A 16,508-nucleotide genomic window follows, 5' to 3' on the forward strand; every position below is an offset into this window, starting at 1 on the left:
AGCAAAGCGATCACAATACCTCCTGGCGGAGGTAACAACATGAATGGTAACAGAAAAAATGAACATTATGAAAACCTGTCATGGTACTGTATTTCATACAGTTCACAGGAGTAATGCAGAGACTTGAAGCTTACAGCGTTCATACACAGACTTTTCATTGCTTTCTGAGATTTCTTGCATAACCTGTTGTTCTTACCATCAAACAACTACTGCTTCCTGAAACAAATTCCATGCAGCCACAATGCAACTACAGTGAAGGAATGCTGCTTTTCAAGCTGGGCAGGTTCTGGGAGTGGTTAAACTCATGCAGTGAGAGAAGAATTAATTACCAGTGGTCTTTTGTCCAGCAGTTAAAGATACAGATCATAGATTTTTTAAAAGATAACGGGGAGATATCATTAAAATGTTTGCAGAGTGTAAAGTAAAATATAATGTGTAAAAACTACCACACATCAGATATAAGTTAGTATGTGGTAAAAATTTAAAACAAATTCTGGTGACGAACTGGGATGAAACCATGAAATGACAAAACTGTGTCTCAACAGTTGTTATCGATGCTATTTTAACCATTACAACCATATGTTCCAGTAACTGTGTAAAGGATTTACTTGAGACATTAGAGACCTGAGGAGAAATACTGTACATGTGACAGTTATAGTTATGATATGAACACAAGGTGAACATCACAATTGTACAACAGAACCTAATTCAGGAAATACTTCACAGTAAAGGATTTAACTGTCCTTAAAGTATGACGACTTCATAACATGACCAGTGCTCTTCCTTAAACGTCAGGTTTAGACTCACAAAGCTGGACACCATATATTAATTTATAAATATTTGTTGTTTAACATCATGAGTCATAGGTTTCAAGACAGTTATCAGTATTTAGTAAAGTAGTATTGTATTATCAGTGTGACTATGAGATGTTTCTTTCAGTTTTAAGTCCTTGTTACTGTCAAAAGTCAATCTGTCTTGGAAAAATCCCATATTTGTCCTTTTATTTGGGCAGTAAAGTTTGTGCTCTGTTACTTAAAGAGTCTCATCATCTAGACTTTGATTGCTTCATCCTCTTCTGAGATATCATGTAGTGTCTCATCACTGTGGGAAAAAGCAGGAGAGGTGGTGTTGTTCCTCATCCTCCTCCCATTTGTGAAGGATCCTCCACCATAGTGACGAGACAGGACATCAGCGACCCTCTGAAAGACTCCAGCTTCTATCACAGATTCTGCTGTTTGAGGAGACCCAGCAGATCCATCTGGACTCCTCTCTGTCCTCCTCCCCTGCTATTTGAGCCACAACAGCGCCCTCTACTGCTCATGTTCGTTCTGTTGAACTCACATTAGAATGACATCAACCTGATGTCTGTTACTAGGGTGTAATATAAACTTAAAATATAGATTCAGATAATTTATTCATTCATTCATTTTCTGAACCCACTTTATTCTCACAAGGGTCACGGTGGTCGTGGGAGCCTATCCCAGCTACTTAGGGGCAAAGGTGGGGTACACCCTGGACATTCCGCCAGTTCATCGCAGGGCTGAACATATAGAGACAAACAATCACTCTCATATTCACACCTATGGGCAATTTAGATTAACCAATTACATTATCAGTGCATGTCTTTGGATGGTGGGAGGAAGCTGGAGTACCCGGAGAGAACCCACGGAGACACGGGGAGAACATGCAAACTCCACACAGAAAGGTCCCACCCCCATCAACTGGTGTTTGAATCAAACCCAGGGCCTTCTTGCTGTGAGGCACGAGTGCTAACCACTGCACCATCGTGTCGCCCTAGATTATTTATGTACTTTCTTATCTATTAAAGCACTCAGGTGTTTCCAAATTATTAACCTGAACCCTTGCTAAATGGACATTGTGATATTTCAACTCCATTTGGTGGTTTTACTCTGAAAGTGTCACTACAGACCGTTTTCTGTTAAATATCAATAAAGTTGTAAAAACTGAGTATTTTCACACATGTAGTAAAAAATTGGGCTCATCATTCAATCACAAGGTCCTTTGAGGAGACTGGAGGTGTCACTTGCAAATGCGATTCACCCTATAGAAGGTGGATCTTGTGAGAAGCTCTATGTCTTTTCTTCACTATCGCCCCTCGTGTGCACAGCTGACCTTTCTTTGCAAAGAAGTAAAATCTTGTCGGCCAGCAGAAGTCTCAGTAACTTTACCACTAGATGTCACGATCTCTCACTAAAGTGGATACACAATTCTAATTTCGTTTTATTCTAATTGTGAACTCACCATCAACAATCAGCAACAAGTGCGAACAAATCAAATCAAGCATGACAGTGTTCATGAATCCATCAGACCAGTCCATTAGACACCATCTGCCAGCTAGTGAGAATAATTCTAATGAATATGTGTGTTCATTTACCTGTAACAACCATTTGTGATATTTATACTGTTTTATGTTATTGAATTATGGTTTCATATATAAAGTACTGATATTATTGTCTTACCTATAGACATTTTGCTGTTTTTTTTTTTTAACATGCAAACTTTCTCTGCTCTTGTATGATTATGGTTTTTGCAGATATGTACCCTATATGTGGATTGTAAAGTAAATGACACCCATTATCCATATCATCTCCTTGTTTTAGAAGCTCAAGCTCCACACCCTCTTTGTACCCTTTAAGTCTGTAGTCCTAATCAGGGAGTGATTTGTCAAAAAAAACAAAGGGGGTGGATGTTGGCTTTTTTATCATGAAAAAACAAGCAATCAACAGGAAGAATTCTTTTTGAAGTTAACGGTAGGCCCTATTACATGTTGAACAGTTGGACATTCATCTTCAATGCAAACTAAAAATACATGAGACAGTGTTCAATAATTAGCCAGGAGTCACCTATTCATATGTTGAGCCCATCTTTGCATTTTCCCTATTGGCTGGTCAGTTTGTGGATGTACAGAGCTGGCTGTTTCCTTGTATTTTTTTTCATTTTATTCCTCTATGTTTCATATTTTATTAAATACAGCTGGTTATGTATTTCCTGTATATTCTTAGACACAACAAGTGCTGCGGGAGTTGTTGACCTGAATTATTAGAAAACCAGCATAAAGGAAGTAAAGATATTGAACTCCCTGGGAAAAGTGATGTAGAAGGTTTGACTCAAAGGCTTAAAGGGTCAGTTGAAACAAACAGAATATTTATTCACTTTCTTACACATGTAGAGACAGATTCTGTTTTTTGTACAATTGTTAATCTCTCTTTTATACCAATTAAAAATGTTATTACTCTTCTTCCATGTTTTTTTTCTTTCAGATTATTTTAAAGCTGACCTGAGACATATTTGAGGTGGAGCTTCCTGATGGAAAAGAAGTTCAATGAATGTTATTAATTATTGTTAATGACAAAGTATGTCACAGCAGTATAAATACAAAGCGACTGTGCCTCATTCTTGTCATCTCTCTGCATTTTTGCACAAGGTATTTAGGAAAAAGTCACATATTTTGCCTTTGAATAAATAATAGAGTCAACATTTGATTTTTGTTTTTTAACATTTGCTGTTCAGCACATGACAATTTACTACTGGACTACGGGTGTATGGACCAAATTATTTTTCCATCTTATTTTTCATTGTTAACATTAATGAGAGGTTTAAACTGTACATTTTGTGAACACAATGTAACTACAAAGAAAACACTATATCTAAGTATTAATTATTCTAAGAAAAAATCTTGACACTCTTCAATCTGTATTTTATCAAAGTCTTTAAAAATGAAAAATGAAATACAGTACTTTGATTTTCAAACATAGAATCACATTTAGAAAAACAAGTAAAATAAGTTTCATGAAATATGAATATGTCAGGGTAGAGACTGCGATCTGGTAGGATCGGCGATTCTACCAGTAGAGACTCCGATCGTAGCCTTTACCAGTAGAAACTCCGATCAGAGTCTCTACTGGTAGAAACTCAGATCCGAACCCTAACCTTAACCCTTCTACTGGCAGGATCGGAGTTTCTACCAGTAGAGACTGAGTTTCTACTGGTAGAATCGCCGATCCTACCAGATCGCAGTCTCTACCCTTAGAAATACATCAGTTTCAAGCCATGTTTTTTTGGCAGTTTCCACATAATTTTCAAGAACCCTTTCTTTCTTTCTTTCTTTCTTGCTTTCTTGCTTGCTTGCTTGTACATTTCATCCAGACTTTGGATAGCTTCTTCTTTTGTGTATTCTCTCCAGTCACTGGGGATTTCTCCACTGCCCTCAAATTTTAAGTGATGACAGTCTTCCAGTTTTTTCTGAAATCGACATAAAAACCATTTCCAGTATGTCAGATTAGATCCATCTGCTGTGATCAGCCAGGTTTCATATTCTCTTCCTGCGGTTTGATACATTTTATAAGGAATGAATTTCTCTGAGCCAGGTTGGGGACGGAATAAATAATCACTGACAACTTTAGTTGTGCAGAAATCAACACTCAGTTCCTCTGTGACTTTGAATTGCCATCCATTAATCCCAGATGGACGATGAAAAGGGACACTGTGTTTGTCAGGACAGTGATCTTTTACAGTGTTTGTACAAACAGCTGCACAGAAAGGACACGTCTCCCAGCAGCAGTCACAAAGCTGCTCAATGAGGATTTGATCAGGCTGCTTCCTGAATTCCTTCATCATTCTGCATTAACAGTTCAGTGATAGCTTCTTCAGCCTTCTGCATTCACAGTATTCTACTTTTAGAATCCAGGCCCCAGCATGAACATTAAACTCCATACAGAACCATTTCAGTCTCACCTTACAATGCCCTTAGTTTGGGATTGAAACAATACTCCAAATAAAACAGATTACCCACGTCAAAGAGTTAGCCCTATGGCTAGCACAGAAGCATTTAGTAAGTGTTTGACTGTATGGAAGCGATTAGTTACCATAATCCAAATTAAAATGCATTTGAAGAAATGCTTTTTCATTTTAGGAATATGGCTGCATTATTTGACTCATAAATAAAATTATTAATAAATTATCCAATCTGCATTTTCATTTTCTTATTCAAGACCGCTCATTCTTTTATTTAATTAAAAAGAAAAACACATGTGAGATTTAATTTTCAAAACATGCCCCAGTAAATAGTTACCAAAATTCAATTTGAAATCTAGAATTCGAAAATTCAAATGCATCAGCAAAAATGCTTTTTCATTTTAAGAATGTGGCTGCCTTATTTGACTCATAAATAAAATGAGTAATCAGTCATCCAGTCTGCATTTTCATTTTCTTATTCAAGACTAAAAAAGTGAACAATGTCAAAATAACAGCCAATTAGAATATTTATTTAACATAGTTAAAGGTGCTGAACAGACTTTCTGCATTACCTTGGAAAATTTAAATATATATATATATATATATATATATATATATATATATATATATATATATATATACACACACACACACACACACATTTGCCTGATTGTATTCTGCAATTTAAAATGACAATTTCAGCACCATAAGTTATTTCCAAATGCTATTTCCAGCTTCCCTGGTCAGGTCAGAGAACACTGGACTGATTTACGGCAGACTTATGTCACTATGACAACACCACACCAACCATAAGATCTGTGCTTTTTCCTAAAGAAAGGGATTTCTTGTGTGGCATGTCAGTGTGCACCTGACAGGTGATTCGTGGGTGGCACCGACAGAGCCTATAAGGCATAGTGGGTAGTCCACATATCATCATTCAGTCTCAGGTGGGTTTCGTGGGAGCAGCGTGTTACAGATCAGCATGTGGTTGGGGCTTTATTGCTCCCTCCTCTGCTTACCTTATTACCCAGCCAGAGCTGCTTGTGGGTAGTGATGGGTAGATGAGGCGTCATGAAGCATTTCGACACATTGCCAAACTGTATTGATACTGTGTTGATACTGTGTCACTGAATACTGACAACTGCTGGACCTTCAAAATCCCTACAGGCAACCTAGTTGACAGACTCAACTGACACTGATTTGATGACCTAGTATATACAATAATATAATTTAAGTCATCGTATTTTATATTGCATTATTTCATATCTTCATTTAAATTTAAAATATCTTTGATATTTTTAGATACAGTCAATAAATAATGTGAACATGGATCATAATGTGAAAATCTAAGTGAATGTGTTGTGAATGAGGATGCTTGTGGACTGGGATTTTTTTTTATTTATTTTTTTTACAAATTAAAAAAAAAAAAAAGTTTTTCCAACGTTTTGAGCTTGATGGTTAAAAATGAAGTAAAGAATAAATTAATAGGAATTAATTATCAATAAAGCAACTGTGAGTCAGTTGTAGAATGGCTGTACAGCTGAGTTTGTCCTGGTGGATCTGGACTTCATTGTCATGCCTGGCCCTAGAATGCCTCAGCACTGAGGAGGTGCTTTTGTTTAAATAGGAAAGTTCTGTCCAAAATGCGACATTTAACCTACAGAAAATAATATGAATAGTAAATTAAGAGTCACTTTGAAATGAATTTGAATTCAGACAGATCAAGTGGAAACTCTGAGAGGAACAGGATGAAACAAGGAAATTCAAACAAATCCCTTATTTTCTGATATGAGATCAAAATGGTCCCACACGGCAAAAACCTTTCTTTTGGCTTGAGGCTGCTCCATAATTCTTGACGAATTTGATGATGAACCGCAAAGATCAGAGATTCTTTTGGCAGATGCATCCCGTTGACAGATGCGCTTCCTTATGAACACAGTTTGGCGCGTCAGTGTCAGTTCCAAAACAGGTCCTGTATCGGTCACGTGACTTTCTTGAAGCGATACGCGCACCGACACGGGGTTTTGCCCTATGAGCTAGACGCATGCGCTGACGCATCGGTGTTGCCGGACCCATCACTACTTGTGGGTCTACCTGCGGCTGTCACCCACCCCTTCCTCATCGTTCTTCAACCAGTGCTTGTGGCCGGCTTTGGTTGCCAGAGCTCTTTCTCCGGTAAGTCTCCTCGATGTCATGTTGATTTGGGCTTCGTGCCCGCGCTGACCCCAAATTACATATTAGATCCTAGGCTGTTGCTGGGACCAGGCTCTGATTTTCCTGCGGCGCCCCTCCTCCTTCTGCTGCCCACACGTGCACATGCTTTCACCGACAGGTAAGAAGCTCACACCTGAACCAGTATAGTTTACTGGTATAGCCAGTCACTAAAACTCCTGTCTTCATGTAGATCCAGGACCTACAGCGCTTGACCCGGTTTGTGGCTGCTGCCTCTGCCTTCCTCAAAGGTGCCGTTGTTTTGTCCACCTGTGTTTCAACGGGTTTCTACGCCGAGTGTCACCTTTTGGACCCCCGTCCTTTCAACTGTGCATCTGGTGCACGCATGCCGCAGCGCTCTAACCAGCAAACGTGTTGTTAAAAACTCCACTTCCTGGTTGGGGAGGGGCAGGACCTCGCCTCACCTATCAGGCCCCACCCAACCATTTAAGAGGAAGGATCAGGCCCTGACCATCCTCTTTTTCCTTTGTTTGACTGGGAGCATGCGGCCTGAAGAACAAAGACTTGAATGCATTGACTGGATAGATGCATACCTGAGTGAGTTATATTTTGTGTTATTGTTAGTTGAATATCCTTGAATATGTTTGGAATTGTTTTAGTAATACAGTTATTGTTTCCCTTTGTTGAAGATTTAAAATCATCTCATCCAAATCATCCTGTCCATGTCATCACTTGAACTATTCCATCTGTAAATAATCTGGCTAAAGAGAAAATAAAGCATTAAACGGAATCCCTGACCAGTCTTCATATCTGACCGTATGCCAATGCAGAAGTTTTAATTTTTCCAACACAAATGCAGAAGTTTTAATTATTCTGTAATGGCAAAATTACTTATATCCATATATTTTCATATATTTCATATATCATATAGGCTTCTAACTCTATTTCAGATATATTCATGTCACTGTGTATTATAGAGCAGTTTTGACCTCTTTTGTGTTTTGTCCAGAGTAGAAGGCCAAACCAACATTTCTCACAGGGGTCTTATCTCTAAGTTCCTGACACTAACCAAAACACTTTCCACACATCATAATTTTGTCATGGGAGACAGAAGACTACAGTGTGATTTGTATTTTTGGGGTCAGACCGTCTCAGTCTTTTGTCTGAGTGATATCTCTTTCTATGGAGCTCCAAATAAAGTGATTTCTTTGACACTGAACGTTTGAACTTATCCTTCTTTATTGAAGACGAATTAGTAGAGTAATATTTTTTCCATAACAATTCCAACACAAATCAGCCCTTCAACATCAGCCTTCATAGTTTTTACATGTGTGTTAAAGCGGACCTCCGAGAATTATTTATTACCTCGGCCAGGAGGTATTGGGATCACTTTGCTTTGTGTGTTTATGTGTTTGTTTGCGTGTTTGTTTGTTTGTTAGCAAGATAACTCAAAAAGTTGTGGACAGATTTTCAGGAAATGTTCATACTGGCACAAGGAAGAAATGATTAAATTTTGGTGGTGATGGGGGGGCAGATTTGTCTTGGTGGAGGTCTGCGCTCTCCGAGTGCTTTTCTTGTTGTTTTTGGTTTCTTCTAGTTTGATTTATTCTACATTTGGGTGAGTGAAGTTTGCATGAGTGTGTTATTTTGTTGCTTGATTTACTTTGCATGATTTTGTTGTTGGTGTCTTTGCATGTTTCTTTATTTGCTTATTCTATTGTATTTTGCTGTGCTTAATTTTGCTGTGCTTGATTTCTGCTGTGCATCTTTGCTGTGATTTTATTTTCTTTACATTTTTGTTTGTGGTTTGTTGCTTTGCTTAACGTCATGTCTTTTGTTGTTTTGCTTAATGTTGTTCTCTGGATGTAATGTTTTAATTATTGAATTTTAATTCTGACAAAATTAATAGGCCTATCTTTTAAAGTGCTGTGATAAAATAAAGTTAATTTTTTGTAACTGATCACATCCTCTGCTTTATCTGTCCAAACATACGCAGCCTTCTTGTGTATAAGTGTTAAACTGATACAAGTCCCGGTGCCTTCTCCCCAGGTGGCGTTGTCGATCGTTTCTTGATGATTATAAAGTACTGCCATACATCCCCTGGCGCTACACTTAGATTTATTTAGTTGTAATGGTGGACACTGAAACTGGAGCTGGACTGAAGGGAGGGGTCTTCAGTACCTCATTGACTGGGAAGGATATGGTCCAGAGGAGAGATCATGGGTTCCAGCTCAACAGATCTTGGATGCTCAGCTCATCCGGGATTTTCACCACCAGCATCCTGAACACCCGTCCAACAATGCCCGGCTGGCCACTACAGGCAACAATGGTGAGTTCTGACCCCCCTCATTCACCTGAAGCACCAGGGGATGATGAGGATGACTGGGGGTTTTCATCTGAGGGGGACGGTTCAGTCGGAAGATGAGATGGTTTCTGCCTCATTCTTGTCATGTCTCTGCATTTCTGCACTACTTATTTGGGAAAATGTCACATACTTTGCCTTTGAATAAACAATAGAGTAGTTGCTCCCCTGGGTAGTGGTCCAGGAGGAGGCAACATATAAGTATGAAGTCAGCACACCTGTGATAGAAGACTGTGATAAAAGAATAGACAAAGCACATGTTTTGTCCTGTTACATTACAGAGGATTTTTATTGTTCTTCACAAATCATTCAAAAGACCACACATTGACTACTGTTAACTACCAGTGTCCATAGTTTCTCTCTTACTGCCTGATCACATCACTGTCAAACAAAATACAATCATGTTCATTTACCACAATTTTCAGTGTAACATTACTGTACACTTTAAACCTTCTGAACAAATTACCTTTAACATCAAATGAATTAGTTTTTAAATCTCTTTGAAATATTTATATATATATATATATATATATATATATATATATATATATATATATATATATATATATATATATATATATATATTTGTTGAAATGTGTATATTTTTAACAATAAATCATGAATTAATATTTAAACTATTCATTTTAGGCACTATCATAAATGTCCAGTAGGAAGCATTGTTCTTAACAATGGTATTAACATGACCACCCTGTATCTAATACAGTTTTACAATAGCATTTCTGGTATTTGGTTATAAACCCAAAATAAGCACATTTGTTGACAAATAAAACCAGTAAATGCCATATTGCATGAAAAACGTTTCACAAATGTCTTCAGATAAAGTAAACAAATAGTTCCTGACATCAGGGTGAGCACCACCCCAGCTGCACTCTCCATAATTTTGACTGTTAGCATTAGCAGGTTAGCTAATACAACATGACCTCAAATTTAACACAAATATCTTTACAAAATCTGTTTTAGGTCTCATATTTCTTACAAAATAATCTCGGACATCTCTTACAGTTTATATTGTACTCTTCAATTATTTGCGTTTACCAACCTGTGATCGAAGAATAGACCGAACACATGTGTTGTGCTGTTATGTCACAGAGGATTTCTATTGTTCTTCCTCCAGTGCATAAGCCTACTCTACCATTGTGTGACATGTCCTGTCGATTGGTCAGCATAAGGAACTGTACTCAACTCAAATGAGTTATAATGGAACCAGATGCATTACAGATGAATTGCAGAAAAATTTAAATAGTTAAAGAATAAAATAAAAATTGTAGGGGTGCCTGTTTTTTTTTTTTTTTTTTTTACCCAAGTGTCTTTACAGCACCTTTTACATAAGCATAACTATTTCCAAGTCTCTACTGAGTCAACATTTGTTTTGTGTATTTCAATATTTGCAAATGGTAAATAGGATAAATCAAAGAAACCACAACATAATTCCAATAATCATCAAAGTGGTTGAAAATAATGCCAACATTTATCCATATATTCAAAATAAACACATCAAACAGAGATATTTACATCATTGTATTGTTTGAGTCGGAATCATGGTTGAATAATGAATCCATGATAAACTAGTCAGTGGTCCAATCTGAAGAACTATCAATAATGTGAATACAGAAAAGATGATCTTACCTTGTTTGAAAAAACAGGCCTTTTGTTCTCCTATATTTACATTTCTAATCAATTTTCAGCTTTTCTCATGGTAAATTAATTACAATAATTTTCAATAATTTGGGGCAAAAATGTTGGACGGATGGACATCGTGGTATGTCTATAGATCAGGAATTCTTTTTTCTCTGGTACAAAAATTAAATTCTTTCTTTCTTTCTTTCTTTCTTTCTGTCTTTCTCTCTGTCTTTCTTTCTGTCTGTCTTTCTTTCTTTCTTTCTTTCTTTATTTGTTCATTTCATCCAGACTTTCGATAGCTGCTGCTTTTGTGTATTTTCTCCAGTCACTGGGAATTTTTCCTCTGCCCTGAAATTTTTTCTGGTAATGTTCTTCAAGTTCTTCCTGAAATCGACATAAAAACCATTTCCAGTATGTCAGATTGGATCCATCTGCTGTGATCAGCCAGGTTTCATATTTCCCCCCAGCAGTTTGATACATTTTAAAAGGAATTAATTCCTCTGAGTCATGACGGGGATAAAATTTACAATCACTGGCAACGTTAGTTGTGCAGAAATTAACACAAAGTTCCACTGTGCCTTTGAAGTGCCATCCATTAATCCCAGAGGGACTATGAAAAGGGACACTGTGTTTGTTAGGACTGTGATCTTTTACAGTGTTTGTACAAACAGCTGTACAGAAAGGACACGTCTCCCAGCAGCAGTCACAAAGCTGCTCAATGAGGATTTGATCAGGCTGCTCCCTGAATTCCTTCATTTTATCCAATGAGAGTTTTTTTATGTCTTCAAAGACAGGTAAAAGTCTTTCCTCAATTCCTTTTTTCATAAAGTCAAAATCTTTCACATCAGTAAAGTTTTTCAAATAAATGGAAGAAAATGCTAACACATCTGTTAGTGAACTGGAAAATTTCTGCAGCCACATTTCCAGGTCTCCTTGCTGTGTTTTCACCTCTTCGGTAGCATCAAATAAAGCTCGACTTATCTGATTCTTGATATCATCAAGATTTTTCTTGAGTATATTCTGTGCTTTTTCTCTGTGGTCGATGTAGATGTACTTGTTCACTTCATTTTTAATGAAACTCTCAACATGTGTCCTTGGTTGGTAGATGTAGGTGATGTAATCTTTAAAGATCTCTTTCTCTGCCAGTGACTTCAACACATGTTTCTCCAAGTTCAGCCTGTTCTCACTGAATGCTGGGAAACTACACCTCATCTCTCCAGCAAGATCGATGGCAGTCTTAGTGCAGACGGCTTCAACAATGGAACCCTTCAGTTTTTCACAGATCAGTTCTCCAAGTACAACAGCAGATGAGTTTTCTTTGCAGAAGCTCCTGAACACACTGTAATATTCACCTTTCTTACTTTCTAAATATGTGCGTGCATCATTATTCATCGTGAACTTCTTGTGAGACTCTAAAAGACAAGGTTTTACTCTGTCAAACACATACAACAGGAGATCAACAGTAAACTCCTTCTTCAGAGCATATCTCCACTGTGAGTCAAACTCTGTCACTTTATCTTGTACAGTTTTGGCAACTTCTTGCAAGAACGTAGGACTGTATCCTCTTGTTGCAACAGGTTTACTCTTAATCAAATCAAGGCAAACCATTTTGACATCATCAATGAAGTTTCTGATCAGGGTTTGGTCTTCATGTTGGAGAGATTTCTTGTGGTCGTTTGTTATTGTTTTTATAACAGTGTGAGCCGCATTTTCAACCATTTCCTGAATTTTTTTCAAGACCTTTTTTTCTCCTTCATTTTCCTGATTCTGCCGGTGTCTGTGATCTTGACGCCTGTTGAAAGATACATAACCACTATAATCTCCAAGCTCTGATATTTGTTCGTAGCTCTTACTGGCTCTAGATTCATCAATATGTTTCTCTTCGATGCCCAACTCATGAAGGATCTTGAACTGATCCTCTTCCAACTTAATGTTCTCAATAGGTTTCATATCTTTGGTTAATTCACTAACCCAGTCTTTCCAAACACAGTTGAACTGATGTTTAAGTTCCTTTTTATCATTTACTTTGACTTTTAACTTAAGAGCGAGCTCTTTGCTCTTTTGCAGCAGTTCATTCTCAAACTTTGTCTTCTTCTCATCAAGCTTTTTACATGCTATCTTCTGTTGAATAACCTCATCCAGTTTTCTTTTGAGTCTTCTCACCTGTTCATCATGAAATTCTCTGATTTTGATTTCAAACTGTGCTCGCCACTGAGCCAGTATTTCTTTATCTTTATCATCCTCAAAATAAAATGTCATTGCAGTTTTAACTTCTTCATATTTCTTGCTCATTTCTTTGTAAAGATAACTGAGTTCAATCTGGTCATGGTTTCCATTTTCTATTCTGTTGTGTAACTGGTTTTCAATGGTCAACATTTCATGCTTCAGTTCCCAGATCCAGTTCCCATACTGGACCTCAAGTTTTCTGTAAACCGCAATTTCAAGTGTGTTTTTGAAGCTGAAAACAAAGTTTTCATTCATCAGAGCATTCCAGAGGTCCTGAACTTTGGTTTTGAACTCAGAGAGAGTCACTCCAACAGACTGTGAAGCTTTGGAGAGGATTAGGCTCTTCAGATCTTGGATGCTCTCACTGTACCCTGGATTTGGAGGAGCCATAGGTGGACTTCCCTCCCACAGCTGAGCCAAGTATTTCACATCTATTTGTACATCAAAAGCAATCACATCACTGAAGTTCTGAGCTTGACAAACCTCTTCTTCAGCACCTAGTCGGGCCATTTCATCAAGCTTTTCTTGCAGGCGTCTCTTTCCATCCATGTTTTTCTCTACAGCTGCAACATCTGTGACATTCTGATGAACAAACACACAACTTGGAGAAAGGTTAACTTTCTTCATCCTCATGAAAGCCTGAACAACAATCTGCAGAACATCCTGCATCTCAGCTGGATTTTCTCCAGAGATGTTAATCAAAGTCATGTTTCCAAAACCAACAACAAAAGTTGCCAGTTCATTGTCATGGTGAAGGGTGGAGTTACCCTCCAGCTCAAGAGCACGCAGTCCCTCAGTGTCCACCACAAGAACATAGTCAAACTGAAAGTCTGTCTTCTTCTCATCTGATACTTGGACCAGCTGCATGAAGGCACCCCTGGTGCATCTGCCTGCACTCACAGCAAACTGGAGTCCAAACATGGCATTCAGCATCGTAGACTTTCCACTGCTCTGTACGCCCAAAACTGACAAAACAAAAATCCTCTGGTCTCCAAGTTTCTTGATGACCTCATCTAAAAGACTTGAGATCCATGTTAAAGGCACATGACCTGCATCTCCATCCATCAGCTCCATTGGGTACCCTGATATCATCAGATCAGCAGCCAGCTCCGGGTATTTAGACCAGTCAGTCGGTTTATTCAGTGTTGGTTTGTGCAGACATTCATGGGCTTCATAGATCTGTCCCATTTCTCTGAAGATGTGTTCCAAACCAAATGTTGCTGACTGGAGTTTTGATGATATTTGTTCAAGTTCCGTTTGTTTGGTTTTTAACTGATCAGATTTGTCATGTTTCTTCTTCAATGATAAAACTTCACACCACTTTTCATGATATTTTTGGAGAATTGAAAGAAGATCATCTGTGGAGAGCGCATCGACTAAGATCTGAGTCCATTTCAGGAAATACTCTCTCTCTGTTGGAGGTAAAGATGAGAGGCTTTCAGTGAACGACTTCATCACTTCACTACAGGAAACAGTGCATTGATTTTCTCGTATTTTCTCCAGTTCTCTCTTCTTTTTACATTCCTCCTCCTCAAGGTGATCTCCTTTAAGGTGATACAGGCCTTTGTTTATTTTGCACCAGTCATGCCACAGTTTGCCTTGACATGGAAGAAATTCATCTTTGATCTTTGAAACATCCTTCCCCTGAACCAGGTTCAGTATTTTCTTGGCAGCAGACTTCCCCTTTTTGCAGAACTCATCATCTTCATCCACTCGGATTCCAGAGACTTTGGCCATGGTTTTAAGCTGAAATGATTCATGTGGACCAGACAAAATATTTCTAATGAGTCTTTTTAGCTCTTCACAAATATCAGGCAGGCTTCTATCTTTCAGGCCCATTTTGTAGTTTCCTTTTAGTTTTTGTACTGCATCACAACTATCATCAATGAGACAAATTAGAGGTTTTGGAAATTTCAAAAGTCCTGCAATCACTGCAAAACTCTCATGTGTTTTATCTAGTGTTGGTACAAGAACAACATTGACTGAACATTTTTGCATCAAGATGATTCGCTGTGTTTCATTCATCAGAGCATCACCATGAAGATTACAGAACGCAACACAGTCATTGAAGGCATCGTTGGGTTTTCCAGCAGGGCAGTACCAGGCGATCTCTGCTACACCATCAAACAGATGGCGAGATTTGGTGCTGCCTGGACAGTCTCTGTGGAAGAAGGTGTTGTGACGGTCGTTGATCAAAGTGTTCATCAGCTGAGATTTAGACACTGACAGTGAACCCAGGCGGAAAAATGACACCATGGGTGTCTCAGCTTTACAGATTGGCATAGAGTTCATGGTGACAAACTCTGAGTTGTCTTTGGTTTCGGTTTTCTTCCATGTTTTTTTAATTTGTCTGAACGTCCACAGAGGACACTCAATGTCCCCAGTGACTGGATCAGGAACAAGTAAAGGTAAGGCATACTGACACTGTGATAGTTTTGTGATCATGTTCTGCTTCAGAAAACTGTCTGAACAGTGAAATACTGCCATCTGAACATCTAATGGATGTATATGATTCTGTTTTGACTGATCAATGCCGTCTCTGGTGTTGCAAAACACATCTATGTCACTGTCTTCATTTTCACCATTGTCAAATTCAGAAATAGTCTGGCTCACCTCAGCACTGTCCTCGCTAACAGGAATATATCTGGCTCTGTAGTCTAACATCATCAACTTCTGAAGAAAAGTACGACCCAGATCCTTCTCAGATGTGTTATTGTCTTGTTTTAAAAGTGAACTTATTTTAAGAAACTCGTCTGGCGTTAATTTCTGTTCATAATTGTCTTGAAGGTGAAGTCTGATGAGCAGTGTTTCAGTTTCTGTTTGATGCTGCTTTTTGTTGTTCATTTCGTCTGAAATCTTCACCAAGTCCTGTAAATGAATAAATAATAGTGATCAATTTATAAAGAATTATTATTTAAAGCTGCGTATGACTGTCGTCACTTTTTTTTTTCCATTAAATCTGTAACACCCGGGTCATAGCCTAAGTATCACAAATTTGTAAGTCTTTCCGTGATTACACACCTGAATTTCATCCCTCACAGTGAACAATTTCGAAGTGTACTCACTATACACACTGTATGTGTTTACAAACCGAGCCAGTTGGTCACTTGGACATTTTCAGAAATTTGTCGTGACGTACACTGTGGGAAGCGGCGTTCCATGCACCTGCTTTCGCTTAGTCGACATGTTAGTTGTTGCATGTTGCCACAAATTTCCAAAATAGCCCGAGTGACCTACGGTGAGGGAAGAGATTCAGGTGCGTAATCACAGAAAGACTTACAGATTTGTGACGAAAGTCATACGCAACTTCAAGATCGGAGACTTTGTGAGGTAAATGTAAGTTAAATTTATA

At 38.1% G+C, this 16,508-nt stretch overlaps 1 protein-coding gene across 1 annotated transcript in view; it reads right to left on the reverse strand.

The window, feature by feature from the left end:
• Positions 1 to 10,537: 10,537 nt before the first annotated feature.
• Positions 10,538 to 16,508, reverse strand: part of LOC115424963 (interferon-induced very large GTPase 1-like) — a 40,125-nt gene continuing 34,154 nt past the window's right edge. Inside the window, exon 5 of the mRNA XM_030142389.1 lies at positions 10,538 to 16,024. Within this exon, the coding sequence (XP_029998249.1) occupies positions 11,198 to 16,024 (4,827 nt within the window). The 3' untranslated portion in view covers positions 10,538 to 11,197. The remainder of the gene's footprint in view (positions 16,025 to 16,508) is intronic.

The sequence above is a fragment of the Sphaeramia orbicularis genome, chromosome 8, assembly GCF_902148855.1.
Source record: "Sphaeramia orbicularis chromosome 8, fSphaOr1.1, whole genome shotgun sequence".
In the NCBI taxonomy this organism is placed as follows: Eukaryota; Metazoa; Chordata; class Actinopteri; order Kurtiformes; family Apogonidae; genus Sphaeramia; species Sphaeramia orbicularis.